Source organism: Mobula hypostoma, chromosome 3 (genome assembly GCF_963921235.1).
Source record: "Mobula hypostoma chromosome 3, sMobHyp1.1, whole genome shotgun sequence".
Classification (NCBI taxonomy): domain Eukaryota; kingdom Metazoa; phylum Chordata; class Chondrichthyes; order Myliobatiformes; family Myliobatidae; genus Mobula; species Mobula hypostoma.
In genome coordinates, this window is record NC_086099.1 from 215,272,174 (window position 1) to 215,292,600 (window position 20,427).

The following is a 20,427-nucleotide window of genomic DNA, read 5'->3' on the forward strand; positions in this document are numbered from 1 at the left end:
AAGGTAAGGGCTGGAGAAGAAGGAATCTGATAGGAGAGGACAGTGGACCATGGGAGAAAGGGAAAGAGGAGGGGCACTAGGGGGAGATGATAGGCAGGTGAAGGGAAGATGCTGGAGTGGGGAATTGAAGAAGAGAGAAAGCGGAGTGTGAAAAGTACAGGAAGCTGGGAAATCAATGTTCATTCCATCGGGTTGGAGGCTACCTAGACGGATGGTGCTCCTCCACCCTGAGAGTGGCAGGAGAGGAAGCCACGGGCAGTCACGTCGGACGTGGAATGAGGATAGGAATCGAGCTGAGGTACTCGACAGAACGGTCCACCAACCTGAGGCGGGGCTCACCAATGTTGAGGAGAGAGTACCGGATGCAGAAGACGGCCCCAACTGATTCGCAGGACTGTTTGGGGCCCGGAATGGAGGTGAGGGAGGCGGCGATTATTGGGTAGGGACGAATGGACGAGGGAATCCGGGCAGGAGCGATCCCTGCGGAAAGATGTGTTGGGTGGTAGGATCCCGTTGAAGGTGCATTCTTCCTTCAGAACCATCACTAGCTGTTTCATGTCCGAGATTTAGAAAACAAGGATTCAGCACCTCGTGGAAAAACTGTTTCGTAAAACAATAAACTGAAGCGGACTACAGATTAAACTACAATTCCCAGCAACCAACGCGAGTAGTAACGGAAAACGGGGCGGGATCAGGCTATGACCGCGATTGCAACCATTCACTGAGCTAGAGTACGATAGACGGATTCTCCGGCCAATAGCAAGCTAGCTTTTAGGGCCCGTCGGTCGACTGAGCTGGACTAGCAGGGTGAAGTACCATCCCCGAGCCGCCACTGCGAAGCGCGCTAAGAGCGGGGGCGTGGCTGGTTGGCTGTTTGGTTGTCAACCAACCGGCACACCAACCAGCTGGCCGGCTGGGCGGATGATGAATGGCCCACTCCTGCAATGGGAAGGCGAGCACACCGCCGCCAACGCCCAACGTAGCCCAATCGGATGAGCGGGCGACGTGGGGGCGGGTTTCCGGTTGAGGCAGGAGGTGGGGGGAAGGGAGCGAGCGAGCGAGACAGAGCGGTGCGGGTCCCGACGCTTGGATACGCATGAGCTCAAAATTGAAAATACTTCAGGCATCTATCCCCACATTTACTACAGGACGCCGCCTCATTGGTTTTGGTTCCCAAACTTTGCGTGTGCTTTTATTTTTGAAGCCAAAGCGAAACTCCACACCCATGTAGTTTTGCTTTCTGTTGGGGTTCGAAGTTCCTTCCCCTCCCCGTTGCCCCTTCGTCAGGGGGGATTGGGTTCCGTTGCCGGCCGGAGACCTTTCATTTTTCTCCGCTCACCTACCGTGAACTTCTTTTAAATACATATATATATCTTGGGGGGCGGGGTAGAGGCGCCGTTGCTAACATGCCACAGCCGAAGTCTCGGAAGGTTGCGATCCTGGGCTACAGATCAGTGGGTGAGTAAGACCGGGCTGTGCGTTAAGGACAAGTCATCAGTCTGTGTGTGTGTGAGAGAGAGAGAGAGAGAGAGAGCCAGTCCACCGCCGATCGTGGCATCTTTTACAGATACACACAAAAAAAATCCCTGCAAAGCTGCTAATGTAATGCCTGCCTTGGAGTGAAATCCAATTTGATCACTGTATGTGCTAACCTCGGGAAATGGCTGACCTTCCTCGCTTCCTCAACCTTTTTATTTTGGTATTTGACCGAGTGGTGGTGTGCTACCGGTTCCAGCATGCCAACTCAACTTTATGTAATTTTATTGATACGCAGTGCCGAATTTTTTTTCTCGGCTCATTTTCCGTTTAAGGTTAACTTTTTTCCCCCCGCATCCTGCGTGGTATTGTTTATTTTCATCTTTCTCCTCATTCCCCCCCCCCCCCTTTTCTGGTTTGTTCCGGCAGTTTCGACTCACAAAGGAATTCTGTGGGAAAACTAACCCCGTGGAATTCCCGTCCTCAATTACCCTCCCCCTCCCCCAAGCCGCCAGCTTTGTTTTTAGTATTTTCACTGCCCGTTATTGTGATATAAACATTGTGAGAGCGCAAGTATTGCACATATTTGCTTAAATTTGTAATTTAAAAATAATAGGCTAAACACTAGACATGAATTGGAGTTTAATTTCATAATTTCATGAGCCTCTTGGGGGAATGTTTTCTGTGAATGCATGTTAATGCATGCCTATTGCCAGTATTTGGTTTATAGTGTTTTAGTCAACTATTTTTAAGCAGTTTAATCTACCCTCGTATTTGTTTTCAATCATATTAAATCCATTTGATGGTGGGAAGGTCAGGTCTGCAGCACTTTGTAATGTTTCACAAAATAAATATGAAACGATTTATTTTTGTATGCTTTCAAGTTTTTTTATTGTGGTTAGATCAAAATTTGCATGATGTATGGTTTTAATATTCTTCCTGATAAAGTCTAGTGGTGCATTCAGCATGGGGGGAAACCTGCTATGTAAACTGGCCAGTAGATTATTGATATATTGAAATTTTTCTGGTTTTGCCTCACATTCAAGGTGGGTAAATAAGAAAGTGAGGGAAGTCAGAAGTAAGTTTGCAGAGAGTTGTGGGTTCATGGAATGCCCTGCCAGGGCTAGTGGTAGAGGCAGCTAGCTCAGGGACGTTTAAGAGACTCTTAAAGATGTACCAAAAAACATAGGAGCAGAATTAGGCCTTTTGGCCCATCGAGTCTGGTCCCCCACTTTTCCTGCCTTCTCCCCATAACCTGTGACCTACTTACTAATGGGGAATGTTAGAGCAGCTAGGCACGTGGATGATAGAAAAATGGAGGGTTATGCAGGAGGGGCGGCTTAGATGGATCTCAGAGCAGGATAAAGAGCTGGCACAGCAACAGAGGCTGAAAAGGCCTGCACTATGTTCTGCTTAATCCTTTTGAGCTGCTAAGACATTTAAAATGATTGTTTTAGTTGTAGTTCCCTTTCTTGGTAGGCATTTTGCTTTATATTTTCAAAATTATGACGTCTACAGTTTGAGCATAATTCTGGATGTTGAAGCAGTGGTATATGTTTTCAGTGCTGCATGTTAAAGGAAGAGTGAATACTTTCATTTTCTCATGATATTGCATCTTGCTTTATATCACTGTTATTTTCAGTTTTTTGTTGAAAGGAATTCTGACAATGATCAGAATCAGGTTTAAGGTCACTGCCATATGTCATGAGATTTGTTTTAAAGCAGCAGTACAGTGAAATATGTAAGAAACAAATTACAATAAGAAATGTATATATGTACGTACACAAAAAAGAGCAAAAATATTGCAAACACGAGAAGATCTGCAGATGCTGGAAATTCAAGCAACACGCACAAAACGCTGGTGGAGCACAGCAGGCCAGGCAGCTTCTATAGGAAGAAGGGTCTCGGCTGGAAACATCGACTGTACTTCTTCCTATAGATGCTGCCTGGCCTGCTGCGTTCCACCAGCATTTTGTGTGTGTTGCAAAAATAGTGCATTTGTCCATTCAGAAGTCTACTGTTGGAGGGGAAGAAGCTGTTCCCAAAATAGGTGTCTCTCTTCCGGCTCCTTATCTCCTCCCTGATGGTAGCAATGTAAAGTGGATGTCCTAATGGGGATCCTTAATGATGGATTAGGATGAAGACTGGTGTGTGTTCCCTCGACTTCCCCTTCCTGAAGTCCGTATCAATGACATGGTCTTACTGGTGTTGAGTGAAAGGTGGTTGTTTCAACGCTACTTGCCCCGCTGATCTATCTCACTCCTTGACACTTTCTCGTCACCAACTGAAACTCTGCCAACAATAGTTGCGTCATCGGTAAAATTATAGATGGCATTTGAGCTGTGTCACGGGTATAGAGAGGTTAGAGCTGTGGGCCAAGCACGCATCCTTGAGGTGCGCCAAAGTTGATTGTCAGTAAGGAGGCAATGTTACCATCTGAGGCTCTGCCAATAACAACTTCCTAGTATTTTTGTATGAAACTGATCATCTAGTGAGGATGTAACTACTTTTTACTGGTTATGTCAGCTGTTATAACACGACTAATAACATATGTTCATCAGATGTCAATGCTCACATTAGTGAGACACCTTATGCAATGTTAGAACCATTAGTTGTAAATTGGAAGTAACTTGTCTACCAAATTGTTTTTCTACTAGAAATGTAGTGTATATTTGAGTGAAAAAAAAATCAAGGGAACTGACATAGCATTAAACTCAACTATGAATTAAATCCAATGCGTTAGCCTTTCTATATGCAGCTTGATTTGTCCAATTTTTGTATGTTCTAATGGTGAGCTGATAACCCACTGTATGGGACATTAACTGAATTGGTTCTACTAGAACTAGGTTTGAATGGTTTACACTCAAATGATCACTTTATTTGATACCTCCTTTATCTAATAAAGTGGCCACTGAGTGTATGCTTCTGGTCTTCTACTGCTGTAGCCCATCCACTTCAAGATTTGAAGTGTTGTGCATTCAGATGCACATCACTGTTGTAACATGTGATTGTGAGAGTTACTGTCAGCTTGAACCAGTCTGCCCATTCGCCTCTGACCTCTCTCATTGACTCTCTCACTGGAGTTTTTTTTGTTATTCACACCATTCTTTGTAAACTTTAGAGACTGTTGTGTGTGAAATTCCCAGGAGGTTAGTGGTTTCTAAGATACTCAAACCACCCTATCTGACACCAATCACTTGCATCACATTTCTTTTCCATTCTGATGTTTGGTCTAAACATCAATTGAACCTCTTGACTATGCTTTTACGCATTGAGTTGCTGCCACATGACTGACTGTTAAATATTTGCATCTTGAGAATCTTTCCTTGTGTAACAATTATTGTCAAAGCTATGTCATATACATGCCCTTCTCCAAGGATCATCACCTTTTTGTGGTGGAGGGGCTTGAGTTCCTGAGATCCCAAGACCAATATCGTCTGGAGCTTAGTTCCTGGTAGGGTCGGGGTGGGGGTAGGAGAGGTTACTGACAAAGCAATCCTACCAAGACCTCACTGGTGGAGCTGGAGAAAGATAACACATCACAACAGCAGTGAAGGGACTCCTGGACCCTGACCCTGATCTGTCTAGGACAGTGTAGTGGCTGCCCATGCATCAGCCTCCCCATGTTAAACAGTCACACAGGTGTATGCCATTAAGGGAGGAGCCCCTGAGGACAACATATTCAACTGGAGTAATCACACTCACATACATGCCTACAGTACATCTGACCAAATGGTGCCAGCTATACCAACACAGCTAAACCTCTCACCATTACTCTACAGATTTATTTCCAAGGATTGCAGAGTTTTTATTTTTCAACATGTTGCTCCATTTTCTTTAAGGTCAATCTATTTTTAATGTTTCTGGATTTTATACCTTTATAAATTGGTTGAAAATCCTGCTCCACTTGTTCTAATGCATTTTAAATCCCCAGCAATACTCTTTTCCTTAATCTGTGTGGTATTCTGATGAACAAGCGCTTCTGGGAAAGAATGAATGCAGATGTGCAAGGCATATTGTTAAATCTCATAAATTGTTCCCATTTCCTCTTAATCTGGTTTGGGAGATCCAAAATCATCTGTTTTAAGAAAGTATTGAAAATTAATCTTATTAATTGTACACTATGGTGAATATTTTTTTCTGTTGTGATTCCATTTATTTATGACCTTTCTTGTAATGCTTTTTACTTGGGTTTAGGCTTCTGATGACTGTGGTAGTTTTGTTTTTGAATCAAAATTTTGAAAATTTAATAAAACTGCAGATGCTGGAAATCTGAAATAAAAGCAGAAAATGCTAGAAAACGCTCAGAAGGTCGGACAGCTTCCGTGGACTAAGAAGAACAATGAATTTTTCAGGTTGACTGGGATGTTAATTTTGTTTTCTAGCCACAGATACTTGTTTTCAGTATGGTTGTTATTTTGCCATAATTGGCATCTACATATCGTCTCTGCAGTCGAGCTGAAGATCTGCAAATGTCTCCTTTGTATTGCAGAATTTGTGTTGCTCATGAAAATAAAAAATGTTACTGTTCAGACCTTAAACTGCTTCGCAATCTATAGACTTTGAAAATAGGTCACTCAAAATATTCAGATTGTATAATGTGTAAGGAGGAAAACTAAGTTGTATTGGTTAAATGATAGAGATGCATCATCATTTATGCAGTCAATTAAAGCGGTGGTCACAGGTTAATAGTATTTCCCCAATCACCTCCTCTGTATGCTGACACAATGCTGCTTTTCTGAAGTTGTTGAACTCAGTTTTTATTTTATTGCTTACAGCATGGAATTGGCTCTTTGAGCCATGCTGCCCAGCAATACCCCAGTTTAATCCTAGCCTAATCACAGGACAACTTAAAATGACCAATTAACCTACCAATCGGTGTCTCCTTGGACTGTGGGAGGAAACCAGAACACCCAGAGGAGTCCCTCGCAGTCACAGGGAGCAAAGTGCTCATAGGCAGTGGCAGGTGTTGAACCCTGGATGCCGTTCCTGAAAAGTGTGGTGCTAACCACTACGCTACTGTGCAGAGGGGAAGCATTGTGCCAGTTTGATGAATTAGTCTCTGGGGTAGTGTCAGAAGCTCATGACAGCTTGGTTCAATATAGGAGTCAGACAAAGTGACGTGATTGAGATCGTGTTTGTTTAAATGCAGCAGTTAAGTGAAGTATTCATTTGTGTAGACATTTACGATGCATTATACTGAATTGAGGAAGGTTCAAGCAAGTACAAATGCTGTGCCTGGAAGTATTTTGAACTCCTGGTTGTCTTAATGTGTAAACCATGTCTTTCTAGTCAGTGGAACTGGAATTGATTTATTATCGTTACGTGTGCTGAGATACAGTGGAAAAACTTGTCTTACATGCTGTTTGTACAGATCTAATCATTACACGGTGCATTGCTGTATTTGTAGTGACAGGGAATTTAGATTTTAAAGAACAGAATGATTATTAAAGAAGTAATAAGTGGATTTGTAGGGAGCCACTTGCAGTGATTTTCATGTCCTGGTGCCATTTTGCAGGACATTATGGAGCAGATTAGGATGTTGTGAGGGCCTACTTTCAGAATGCTGAAAAGGCTGCATTTCATGACCAGTGAATGTTGAATATGGGGTCTGCAAAGATGAAAGACAAGGTGAACTTGTGCTATTGATCTGGAAAGGATGGGAAACAGTGTCAGTGGAATTCTTTAAATATAAACTCCCATTTGAAGGTGTGTACACTGGAGGATGCTGTTTTTTTAACCATTCAAGTTTACAACTCCAATGCTAATTTTCTGCTCAAGTATTTGGAAATGGTCTTAAGATGTTTTATGCTGGGATTCAGCAGGTTATCAACTGGATTGACAATTTAAAAGAGCTTTTCCAGGGTTGTCTGGTGGGCATTGGCTGAGCATGGGCTGTCTGTTTTGGATCCTGGTATTGATTGCCATTAGCACTCTAATCCTTTATAGAAAAACTTAGTTGTATGCTCTGGCAACTGGGTGAATGATTGTTATTAGTGGTATTTCATGAAGGACTATTCCATTTTTTCACTAACCAGGACTGGGGAAGTAATTTTTTGAAGAGGAATGCTAGGATACAAATGCAATGAATGTCATCATTTTCATAATCCATGTATCTTAGTTTTTCTTGTATATAAGGTTGTTATTAGCTCTATATGATAGGACAATCCCCAGATTTTTCAGAATTAATGGTGGTTGTACTCTTTCTCTTCATTGCCGCGCCTTGTCCCATAGCTAGACATTCCTACTTGATGGGGGGAAGTGATAAAAGCAGTTAACAACTTCAAACACTTCTAATTGTTCTCTGGAACATTTTTGAGTAGAACTTCTGTTAGAACTGACTCCAGTTTGGTCTTTCTGATATTAATGGAAAATAACCCAATTTGCTTGACAGTAGAAATAGGTTCAGTTGACATTAAACGAGTTGCCTCTGTTGTGCAACTCACTCTCTGAGAGCTTTAATGAAATCCTCCCAAAACTGAAGGGAAATTAAGGTTTATCTTTGCAGCTGCCAAAAAATGTTCATGACATTTCTGATTATCTGTGCTCTCTTCACACTGTTACTGTCTGGAAGCAGGTACAGAAGCCTGAAGGCACACACTCAGCTATTCAGGAACAGCTTCTTTCCCTCTGCCAAGCAACACACATCAAAGTTGCTGGTGAACGCAGCAGGCCAGGCAGCATCTCTAGGAAGAGGTACAGTTGAAGTTTCGGGCCAAGACCCTTCATCAGGACAGTAGAAATGTTCTGACGAAGGGTCTCGGCCGGAAACGTCGACTGTACCTCTTCCTAGAGATGCTGCCTGGCCTGCTGCGTTCACCAGCAACTTTGATGTGTGTTGCTTGAATTTCCAGCATCTGCAGAATTCCTTGTGTTTACTTCCCCTCTGCCATCTGATGTCTGAATGGACATTGAACCCATGAACACTACCTTATACAGGTTGACCTTCACTGATCTGACTACCTGTAATCCGGTTCCATCGATAATCCGGCACTGATTATGCTTAATGTGATCCTTCTGTAATTCGACATTTTCACTAATCCGGCACTCCTCTGGTCCCAATGGTGCTGGATTAGTGAAGGTCGACCTGTACTTTTTTTCCACTAATTTAATTTAACTATTTAATATACACTGACTGTAATTTGGTTTTCCTTTTCTCTCTATCATGTATAACATTGTACTGCTGCGGCAAAGCTAACACATTTCACAACATATGCTAGTAATATTAATCTGATACTGATTCCTTAATCCTTTTTCTTGTCACTCTCCCCCCAACTTCCTTTCCTCTAGCTACTAGTCAGTCACTCCCATTGCTTCTCTCCTCTAATCTCAACTTCCTGCTCTAAACAAAATGATCATGCTAATAGCAGATTTTTAGACTAAATTCAGGTTATGTTTCTTACTTAGTACAGTATCCATAGGTGTTTAAGGCACATGGTTATTTCTTTACATTACTTGGGAGATATGAGTTCAAAAGTTCTGAGATGATCAGTCACAGACCACTACAGCACAGAAACAGGCCCTTTGGCCCATCTAGTCTGAGCCATTATGTTGCAGCTCTGTAAAACTGGTTAGACCACTTGGAAGTTTTGTGCTCAGTTCTGGTCACTTCGTTATAGGATGGATGTGGAAGCTTTAGAGGAGGTGCAAAGGAGATTTACTGGGTTGCTGACTGGATTAGGGAGCATGTAGGTTGATCAAGCTAGGGCTATTCTCTTTGGAGTAAGAGTATGAGAGGTGACAATAGAGGTGTACAACATAAGAGGCATAGACAGCCAGAGGTGTTTTCCCAATGGCTAATATGAGGAGGCATAATTTTAAGGTGATTGGAAGAATGTATAGGAGGGGTATGTCAGCAGTAGTGTTTTTACACGCTGGGTGCTGCAACAGGCTGTCAGTGGTGGCGTTAGAGGCAAATACAGTAGGCACATAGATGAAAAAAATAGAGGACCTGTAGGGAAAGGTTAGGTAAGGTAGATTTAGAGGTCAGTACAAAATTGTGGGCTGAATGGCCTGCATTGTGCAGTGATGTTCTATGTTCTGTTGTCAAATTGCAGCTGTTACTCTCTTCGACGTGATACTCCTGGTGTCTGACCCACAATTTCCATCTGGTTAAAGGTCACCCAACTATCACACTCTAGTGGATTCATTGTTTCTATGTGTTTCTAGACTAGTGACTCCTACAAACTTGGGTTTGAGGAGCTGAGAATTGCCGAAATATGAATTATAGTAGCTGTAACTGAATTTCATTTATCCAGATCTGATTCAGTGCCATGACATTCTTTCAACATTACTGAAATGTTAGAATTAAGATGATCCCTGCTAATGCCTTTTATGAAGAGAATTCCTTTGCTGACTTTTCAGATCCATGTCATTGTGTTTGATTGCTACAAATGCCGGCCTTTGTCTGGATGGGTGTCACTGACAATTTATGCCACCCTTCGGTTCATCACCTATACTGCCAGTAAAGGCTTTCACAGCTCTTAAAGTATGTGCTTTAATATGAAGGCTTCTGCCTCTCCATTCAGTCAGATTTCTTTCCTGCCATTTGGGTGAAAAAGTTTGTTACATCTCTCTAATTCTGCAGTTACTATGCTCTTTACGATTAAAAAAAAACAATTTTTCTGTAGAAAATGACTCCAGCTTAAGCTAAGAATGAATTTCTAAAACTGGAGTTTTTTAAAAATTTCTCCCATCTCAGCCACAGAAAAAATTGCAGACACTTGGTACTGGCAATGATATTTATGTAGACTTGTATCTAAATGACATTTATCGTTATATTTGCAGTTTAAGTGAAAATGCAACCATAATCATAATTTAAAACTGAATATGATGGTAATTCTGTGCAGTATTATTAAGTTAAAATAATAATTTGCTTAAAATAGAGCAGTTTATATGTTGACCCATGAGCTTTTAAATTGGTGGTCTATTAACTTCAAATCCTGTACACTTAATTTAGACAACACACATCAAAGTTGCTGGTGAACACAGCAAGCCAGGCGGCATCTCTAAGAAGAGGTACAGTGGACGTTTCGGGCCGAGACCCTTCATCAGGACTAACTGAAGGAAGAGCTAGTAAGAGATTTGAAAGTGGGAGGGGGAGATCCAAAATGATAGGAGAAGACAGGAGGGGGAGGGATGGAGCCAAGAGCTGGACAGGTGATTGGCAAAAGGGATATGAGAGGATCATGGGACAGGAGGCCTAGGGAGAAGGAAAAGGGGGAGGGGGGAACCCAGAGGATGGGCAAGGGGTATAGTCAGAGGGACAGAGGGAGAAAAAGGAGAGAGAGAAAGAATGTGTGTATATAAATAACGGATGGGGTACGAGGGGGAGGTGGGGCATTAGCGGAAGTTTGAGAAGTCAATGTTCATGCCATCAGGTTGGAGGCTACCCAGACGGAATATCAGGTGTTGTTCCTCCAACCTGAGTGTGGCTTCATCTTTACAGTAGAGGAGGCCGTGGATAGATATCAGAATGAGAATGGGATGTGGAATTAAAATGTGTGGAAATTGTCCTTTTTCTCCCTCTGTCCCTCTCACTATACCCCTTGCCCATCCTCTGGGTTCCCCCCCCCTTTCCTTCTCCCTGGGCCTCCTGTCCCATGATCCTCTCATATCCCTTTTGCCAATCAACTGTCCAGCTCTTGGCTCCATCCCTCCCCCTCCTGTCTTCTCCTATCATTTTGGATCTCCCCCTCCCCCTCCCACTTTCAAATCTCTTACTAGCTCTTCCTTCAGTTAGTCCTGACGAAGGGTCTCGGCCCGAAACGTCGACTGTACCTCTTCCTAGAGATGCTGCATGGCCTGCTGCGTTCACCAGCAACTTTGATGTGTGTTGCTTGAATTTCCAGCATCTGCAGAATTCCTTGTGTTTACACTTAATTTAGAATTCATGGGGGCTTCCGGTAGCGCTCATGGAGTGAAGTCGCGTTCTTGACTCGCTCCATTACCTCTGAGTTTTTTTTCTTCTGATCAGCTATATTTAGTAACCATTAAGGCATTAACTTTTACAATACTTTGAATTAAATTGGGCTCTTCGATAACTGGATGCGTTTAAGATCTGCTATGTCTAAGAATGGGAAAAACGGGAAGAATGGCAGACCTCCGGTTAAACCGAAAGGTACCGATTTCCCTCCGACTGAACCACCGGTGACTTTGAAAGCTATATCGGAGTTAATTCAAAGGGAAATTTCAACCTCTGTTACGGAGCTGATTCGTGCGGAAATTTCAATTCAGTTCCAGAAAATTGCCGATTCAATCGATAAGATACAAACATCTATTACGGAACATCAGTCGGCTATATCGGATCTTCAAAAATCCACACAACAAAGTGAGCTTAAGATGGGGAAAATCGAAGAAACAATTAATGTAATGAAGAAGAAACTTGATTTTCTGACCTTTAAAAACTCTGACTTAGAATCTAGAATGCGACAGCAGAATTTACGAATGATCGGGGTGCGTGAAGCTGTTGAATCTGATAACCCTATGAAGTATTTTTCTCAACTTTTAAAAGATGCATTTCCTACTGTATTTCCTGACCAACCACCGTTATTGGATCGTGTTCACAGAGTTCCATCATACTCGCCTAGGTCAGATAGACCTCAACATGTTATTTTACGGTTTCATTACTTTCAAGACAAGGAGAAACTGTTTCGATTCGTTCGATCTAAGGGTTTCATTGATTTTCTGGATCTTAAATTCCGATTCGTGGAAGATTTCAGTAAACCAATTCGGGATCAACGGGTTCATTACAGATCTGTGATGTCGGAACTCTACAAGATGGATTTAAGACCAGCGCTGCTTTACCCTGCGCGTCTAAGGATTCGTACGTTGGATGGAGCCCTCCGTTTTTTTGACTCTCCATCGGATGCCCAGAGTTATCTGGATCAATTTTCATCATCAACATCTTAATTGTAATTTTTTTACTATCTCCGTTGATCGGAGGCTGTGAATTTGTTGGTCTTAATTTTTTTTTGCCTTATATGGGCAGAAAAGTTTATTTTTGATTACTTAATATGGTTGCTAAACTTCCTTTTTAACTGCGTCATTTCTCTCTTTTTCCCAGGGGATTCTGGGTGGTTACTTCCTTATTGTCATTTTACGTATTTCCTTTGTGGCCTTAAATTTTGTAGTTTTTTTTAAAATCTATTTTGTTTTGTAGGTTTTTATAACTAGTTTATGTTAATAATCTTATTTCTTTTTTGTTGTTCTGTTTATTCATGGGTCTGGGGTTTATTGCGGTTCTTTTTTCATATATTTTCTGGCTTTTATTCTGTTATGTGTTTATTTTAATTGAGTTATCTTTTTTTATTCTTTTACTGTTTTATAATCAGCTGATCTTTTTTATATTTACACTTTTTTTTTAGGAAGCGTATACCGGAAGTCATGGGGGTAGTTTTAGTGCTTGCTTCTTTCGGGCTGGTCTGCGTTAGACTTAGCTTTCGGGACATGGGGTGGTGGGTGGTGGGAGGGGCTTCACTTTTTAGTTTCTTTCTTCTTGGGCTATATACATTATTGAAGTATTGGTTGCGTTCTTCTCCCCGGTATCTCTTGTATGTTCTGTTCCCTCTCCGGGTTCGTGGGTCGAACCTATCGTCAATCCTCCTTGTTGTGGGTTGACTTTAGGGTTTATGGAGTCTATTATTAATTTTGTCTCCTGGAATACTAATGGTCTTAATCATCCTATTAAAAGGAAAAAAGTTTTTAAAGTGTTCCGGAGACTTAAAGCACAAATTTTATTCTTACAAGAGACCCATGTGCGGAGGGGGGACGGACTACGTTTTTTTAAATTCTGGAAGGGACAACAGTTTCATTCGAACTCCAATGCTAAGATTCGAGGCGTCTCTATTTTTATAGACTCCTCGGTTACTTTTATACAACATGATATTATTTCTGATCCGAATGGTAGATTTTTATTGGTTAGTGGTTTACTATTTAATAAAAAAGTAGTTTTGGTTAATGTTTATGCTCCTAATATGGATTGTCCGGAATTTTATAAATCATTATTTAATCAGTTTCCGAATTTGAATGAGTTTTCATTGATCTGGGGCGGAGATCTTAATACCTGTTTGTCTCCAGCTTTGGACCGTTCGGCTCCTTTACGGACCTTACCTAATAAATCTGCAACTTTGATTAATTCATTTCTTTCTGATTCTGGGTCGACGGACATTTGGCACTTTTTGCATCCTCAGGAAAAAGATTTTTCTTTTTTTTCACATGTTCATCATTCCTATTCAAGAATTGATTATTTCTTTATTGATTCTCGTCTTATTCCCTCAGTGATTAAATGTGATTATGATTCTATAACCATTTCGGATCATGCTCCACTTAAGCTTTCTATTAAAATTCTGGCCAATATACAAAATAATAGACAATGGCGTTTTAATTCGCTGTTGCTTCAGGACTCGGACTTTGTTAACTTTATGAATGAACAGATTGATCTTTTTTTTTTACAATTAACCATACAGAGGATATTTCTGTTAACACTGGGATACTTTTAAAGCTTATATTCGTGGTCAGATTATTTCGTATTCTGTTGCTTTGAGGAAGAAGCAGAAGCAGGAGGAGTTGGTAATTGTGGACAAGATTAAGGAAATTGATAAGAAATATGTTATAGCTCCTTCTGAGGAGTTATATAAACAAAGAACTGAACTTCAAATGGAACACAGTTTATTACTCTCGTCCTCGATTGTAAACCAATTAAAGAAAACAAGAAGTGAATTTTATGTACACAGTGACAAAATTGGTAAACTGTTGGCTAATCAATTGAAGTCTAAGTATGCTAAATCTCAAATTAATCAGATTTATAACCAAAATGATCGACTAATATTTGATCATGTGGGGATTAATCAAACCTTCTGTGATTTTTACTCTTCCTTATATCAATCAGAGTCTCCTCGAGATTCTAAATATATGAATGATTTTTTAGATAATTTAGACTTCCCTGAGATTTCACAGGATATGGCTTCTATGTTAGATACTTCTATTAGCATGGATGAGATTAAGAATGTTATTTTCTCTATGAGTTTGGGGAAAGCTCCTGGCCCTGATGGGTTTACCGTAGAATTTTATAAATGTTTTGCTCCTTCATTAATCCCTTGGCTCTGTAGGGTTTTTGAGGCTTCATTGAAACTTGGTAAACTTCCTGAATCTTTTAATAGAGCGTCAGTCTCTTTAATATTAAAGAAGGATAAAGATCCTGCTCAATGTGCATTTTATAGACCAATATCTTTATTAAATGTTGATTCTAAAGTTTTTTCTAAGTTATTAGCAAATAGATTAGAAAAAGTACTTCCCTCTATTATTTCGGAAGACCAAACGGGTTTTATTAAAGGTCGTTACTCTTTTTATAATATTCGTACACTGTTAAATATCGTTTATACTCCCTCACAAAATGTTCCTGAGTGTGTTATCTCTTTAGATGCGGAGAAAGCTTTTGATAGAGTAGAATGGCCTTATTTATTTAAGGTGCTTGAAAGGTTTAATTCCAGCTTGAAATTTATATCCTGGATTAAACTCTTATATTATTCTCCTGTGGCCTCGGTCCGTACTAACTCTTTAAGTTCACCTTTTTTCCCTCTTTTTCGAGGTACTCGACAAGGCTGTCCTCTTAGTCCCTTATTATTTGATATTGCATTAGAACCTCTTGCAATTGCCATTCGAGAATCTCCAAATATTACTGGGATAACTCGGGGCTTAAAGTCCCATAAATTATCACTCTATGCTGATGATTTACTTTTATATATTTCTAATCCTCAAAAATCCATCCCGGCTGTTTTAGAGTTATTAGCACAATTTGGTCTTTTTTCAGGTTATAAATTAAATCTTAGTAAGAGTGAACTCTTTCCGATTAATAAACAACTTCCCTTATATTATAAATTTCCATTTAAATTGATTAATAATTATTTTTCATATCTTGGGATTAAAATTACTTGTAAATACAAAGATTTATTTAAGACTAACTTTTTACCATTAATAGACCATATTATTCAACTTTCATCTAAATGGCTTCCTTTGTATTTAACTTTGATTGGTCGTATTAACGCAGTTAAGATGTTTTTTTTGCCAAAATTTTTATATATATTTCAGGCGTTACCAATCTTTGTTCCAAAATCTTTTTTTGACAAAGTTGACTCTAAAATTTCTTCATTTATTTGGCAGAACAAAAACCCGAGACTGGGTAAAATACATTTGCAGAAAGCTAAGAGAGATGGAGGCTTAGCATTACCTAACTTTAGATTTTATTATTGGGCAATTAATATTCGACATATGAAATTCTGGTTACTGGACCAGGATATACAATTCATTCCTAAATGGGTAGTATTGGAATTACAATCTGTTCAGGGTTTTACACTTGGCTCCATTTTAGGTTCCTCTCTTCCTTTTGATTGGAAACGCCTTAAACAGGTGTCTAACCCGATAGTTAAATATACCTTGCGTATTTGGTTTCAATTCAGAAAATTTTTTGATCTTAATCAATTTGGGTTAGCGATTCCTATATTAGGTAACATTTTTTCCTCCCTCTTTTACGGATCGTGTTTTTCAAATTTGGAAGACTAAGGGTATTTCACGGTTTTTGGATTTATTTTTAGATGGTTCCCTTATGTCTTTTGAACAATTATCTAATAAATATAACTTATCAAGAATACATTTTTTTAGATATTTACAAGTTAGAAATTTTCTAAGTACTATACTTTCTTCCTTTCCAATGCTCCCTCCTACATACATTTTAGATACTATAATCAACCTTAATCCATGTCAGAAAGGTGCATTGGCTATGATTTATAATATTATTATGAAACTTAGAAAAGCTCCATTTGATAAGATTAGGGTAGATTGGGAACAGGAATTGGGGTTTACCATTTCTGTGGATGACTGGGGACAGATTTTACAATTAGTCAATACTTCCTCTATCTGTGCTAAACATTCCCTAGTTCAATTTAAAGTTGTTCATAGAGCACATATGTCCAAAGATAAGTTAGCGCACTTTTATTCTCATATTAATCCTTTTTGTGATAGATGTCCGGGGCAGATAGCCTCTTTAACTCATATGTTTTGGTCTTGCCCTACTTTGGAAACTTTTTGGAGAGACATTTTTAATATTATCTTCAAGGTATTGAATATAGATGTCTCTCCTCACCCTATTACTGCTATCTTTGGACTACCTAAAATTTCCAGTAATCTCTCCCCTTCAGCCCGTAGAATGATTGCATTTCTTACTTTAATGGCGAAAAGATGTATCTTACAACATTGGAAAGAACTTAATGCTCCAACTACCTTTTTTTGGTTTTCTCAGACGATATTATGCTTGAACTTGGAGAAAATTAGAAGCAATCTTTATGACTCTTCTTTTAAATTTGAACAGACTTGGAGATCTTTTATTCAATATTTTCATTTAATGTAATATATACCCTTCTTGTTTTTTTCACTGTTTTTAATGGAGGTCGGGATTGAGGACGTGATTTTAAGGTTAACTCTGTTTGGTTTCAAGTTAGCCCATTGCTTTGCGTTGCTTTTAGTTAGTTGCACGGTGGGTTTTTATCGGGGTTTTTTTTTCTTTTTCTCTATTGATATATATATAAAATTAGTATACTATTATGTTACCTTGGTATATTATGTTTAAATTACATTGTTTGTAGTTTTTTTTGTATTAATATCTTCTGTAATTTTATTATATTTTAACAATGTATTAGTGTCTATATGGCTTACCTTTTTGTATACTTACTTACTTAAAAAGATTTAAAAAGAAAGAAAAGAATTCATGTTTCCCTCAGATTTTGTCTGTCTCCCAAAATGGATCTAATGTTCAGCATATTAATTGATCTTTAAATAAAGCTGGCAATTAAATATGGCAAAATCAGTTTAATTTTGTAATGTTCGTGTAGTTGGCCTATGGTTTAGAAGAATATTTTCTGCAGTGTATAAACCATGTAAAACGATTGATCCATTGTATTCATTGTGGTCAATAGTATTTGATATTCTGTCATTAGAAGTGTTTAAATTTGTTACTTTGGCGGGATGATGGATAGAGTGAATGTTTCCAATACAGGTGTCCCCTGCTTTTCGAATGTTCGCATTAGGAAACCTCGCTGTTACGAAAGACCTACATTAGTTACCTGTTTTCACTAACAGAAAGTGTTTTCACTGTTACGAAAAAGGCAGCGTGTGCCCCAAGCAGCCAAGCTCCTGCCCCGGAACTGCATTCGAGCCGGCATTGCTTAAACACGTTTCTGTGAGCATCTGTGCTTTATGTCGATTTATTTTCAGCATCCGTTAGCAAGGTGAGTTCCAAGGTATCGGAAAAGCCTAAAAGAGCTCGTAAGGGTGTTACACTTAGCGTAAAACTAGACTTAATTAAGCATTTCGATCGTGGTGAACGAAGTAAGGGCAAAGTGAGTTTGGCTTGTGGAAGCTGACGAAGATAATGTTGAAGAGGTTTTGGCATCCCATGACCAAGAACTGATAGATGAAGAGCTGATGCAATTGAAGAGGAAAGGATAACAATCGAAACCAAATGCAGTAGCGAACGGACGGAAAGTGAAAAAGTTGTCCAGGAACTGAACGCGGAGCAACTGCGTGAGATTTTCACTGCAATGATTGCAGAAAAGTACGACTTTGATTTTGAAAGGGTACGTAGGTTTAGCGCATATTTGCAAGATGGTTTGAGTGCTTTGTATGATAGAAAAATGCGCGAGGCTAAGCAGTCAAGCTTACTGTTGTTTTTCAAGCCTTCCACATCAGACGACAAACCTCGACCTTCGACATCGAGGCAGATAGACTTGAAGATGACCTGCTTGCTCTGATGGAAACAGACAACGATGAGATGACACTTCAGTGTCCCACCACCCCAACATCCGGGCCGCAGACCGATACCGGGCTGCGAAGAATGCAGCGGTAGCCGGGATGCACCCAGCACATCTTTAAGAAAAAAGCCGAAATAAACAAGCTAATTAATTAGGTTGTTTATTTTGGCTTTTTTCTTAAAGGTGTGCTGGGTGCGTCCCAGCTACCGCTGCACCACTGTGTGCTTTGCAGATCGGTATTGGTCGGCGGCTTGGAAGTTGGGGACCACTGCACCACCCCAACCTCCGACGACTCAGCCTAGCACACCATCATCAGTGTGCTCGGCGCTGTTTTCCCAATTCCAGTAAGTGATACTACACTGTACATACATTTTTTCTACTTTATATAGGCTGTGTATTTTTACGTGTTGTTTGGTATGATTTGGCAGCTTCATAACTTAAAGGTTACTGGAGAGAGTGTTTCTGCCAAGAGTGCTTGTGAGATTTTTGCTAGGGTGGACAGTTTGGCAATGATTGTAGAAAAATCTTTCTACTTTATATAGGCTGTATTTATCAAATCAATCCTGCTTTTACTATATGTTTCTGTTATTTTAGGTTTTATGTTATTTGGCATGACTTGGTACGTTATTTTTTGGGTCTGCGAACACTCACAAAATTTTCCCATATAAATAAATGGCAATTGCTTCTTCACTTTACGACATTCCAGCTTATGAACCGTTTCATAGGAACGCTCTACCTTCAGATGGCGGGGGAAACCTGTACTGGGGGAGCCTAGGACCACAGGGCACAACCTTTGAATAGAAGAGCGCCCCTTTAGAACAGTGATGAGGAAAATCTTTAGCCTGAGTTGTTGAATCATTGCCACAGATGGCTGTGGGTCATTGGGTATATTTAAAGCAGTGATTGAATGGTTCTTTATTGGGGAGGGTGCATCAAAGGTTACAGGGAGAAGGCAGGAGAATGGGGTTGAGAGAGAGAATGGGTCAGTCATGATGAAATGATGGAGCAATTGAGTGGGCAGAATGGCATAATTATGCTCCCATGTCTTATGGTCTTATTTGAACTTGGACAAATGTAGGTATTTGTTTCATACTGAAACTGTCATTCTTTATAAGCAGCACCTCGCAATGTATACTGTTAGGGTTCTTAAGTCACATGTTCCCTGAATAATTGTTCTCTATGAATTAAGCTCTCCCCCAGTTAACAAAAGGATTGGTTCCTAAAATAAAGCATTTTGCAAAAAAAAGTCGTATATCAGATGGTGGATAGTGTGGAAAGAAGCCAGAACCTCGTCAATCTCCTTTTAAAGGTGAAGTAAATCAAAAGCAAGCTGTCTGTTTTGACAAACTGAAACTTACAAGTCATTCATCCAGAGGCCATTACCGTCAAGTGGAAGAGCACAGGTGTTTGTGTTTCCCCCTGTTTAAATAGTATGGTTAACAGGCTTCTTTCCTTTTGACTCAGTGTTACTGGAAAAAAGTGATTTCAAAATGTGTTCTTTGTCTTTCATTGCAACAAATCTTTGTTAAATAATTTAAATGAAGCAAAACAAAACCTTGTTGAACTGAAGATTTATGTTCACAAACTGCTCTACTACCTTAGTGGGACATAGCAATGTTTCAGAATAATATTATAAATCAGCAAATAATTACTTAGTGTAAATAAAGCCGTGGAGTACAGCAATTATTTAATGTGTGTTTGTAACCTGTAGTTTACATTCATATGCTGTCTTTATTCCATAGTCAGTAAATACTTTATTCATTATGAAGGCTGCATAGAGCATAGAACAGTACAGGCCCTTTGTCCCGCGACGTTGTACCGATCTCTTAACCTACTCCCAGATCAATCTGTCTGTTCCTGTCCATAGATGCTGCTTGTCCTGCTGTGTTCCTCCAGCACTATCTCTGCATTGCTCTGGATTTCCAGCATCTGCAGAATCTCTTGTGTTTATTAGTTTTTGGGTTGCTGTACCGTTGAATGTTGTAATTTTTTTTAAGACAGGGTTTTTACAGCTTAATTGTCGTGGGGCCACATGTTTAACCGTGCTTGGCCCGAGTGTTCTTGTCACTCTGCTTGGCAACCGTGGTGGTCTTAATTATATCTCTATCGCCATAGGTCAACTCTAAATGTATTGAGAGCATGTTGTCTG

General features: G+C 39.9%; 1 protein-coding gene across 1 annotated transcript in view; it reads left to right on the plus strand.

The window, feature by feature from the left end:
- Positions 1 to 1,034: 1,034 nt before the first annotated feature.
- The window catches only part of rheb (Ras homolog, mTORC1 binding), a 101,691-nt gene continuing 82,298 nt past the window's right edge, over positions 1,035 to 20,427 (plus strand). Inside the window, exon 1 of the mRNA XM_063044470.1 lies at positions 1,035 to 1,458. Within this exon, the coding sequence (XP_062900540.1) occupies positions 1,407 to 1,458 (52 nt within the window). The 5' untranslated portion in view covers positions 1,035 to 1,406. The remainder of the gene's footprint in view (positions 1,459 to 20,427) is intronic.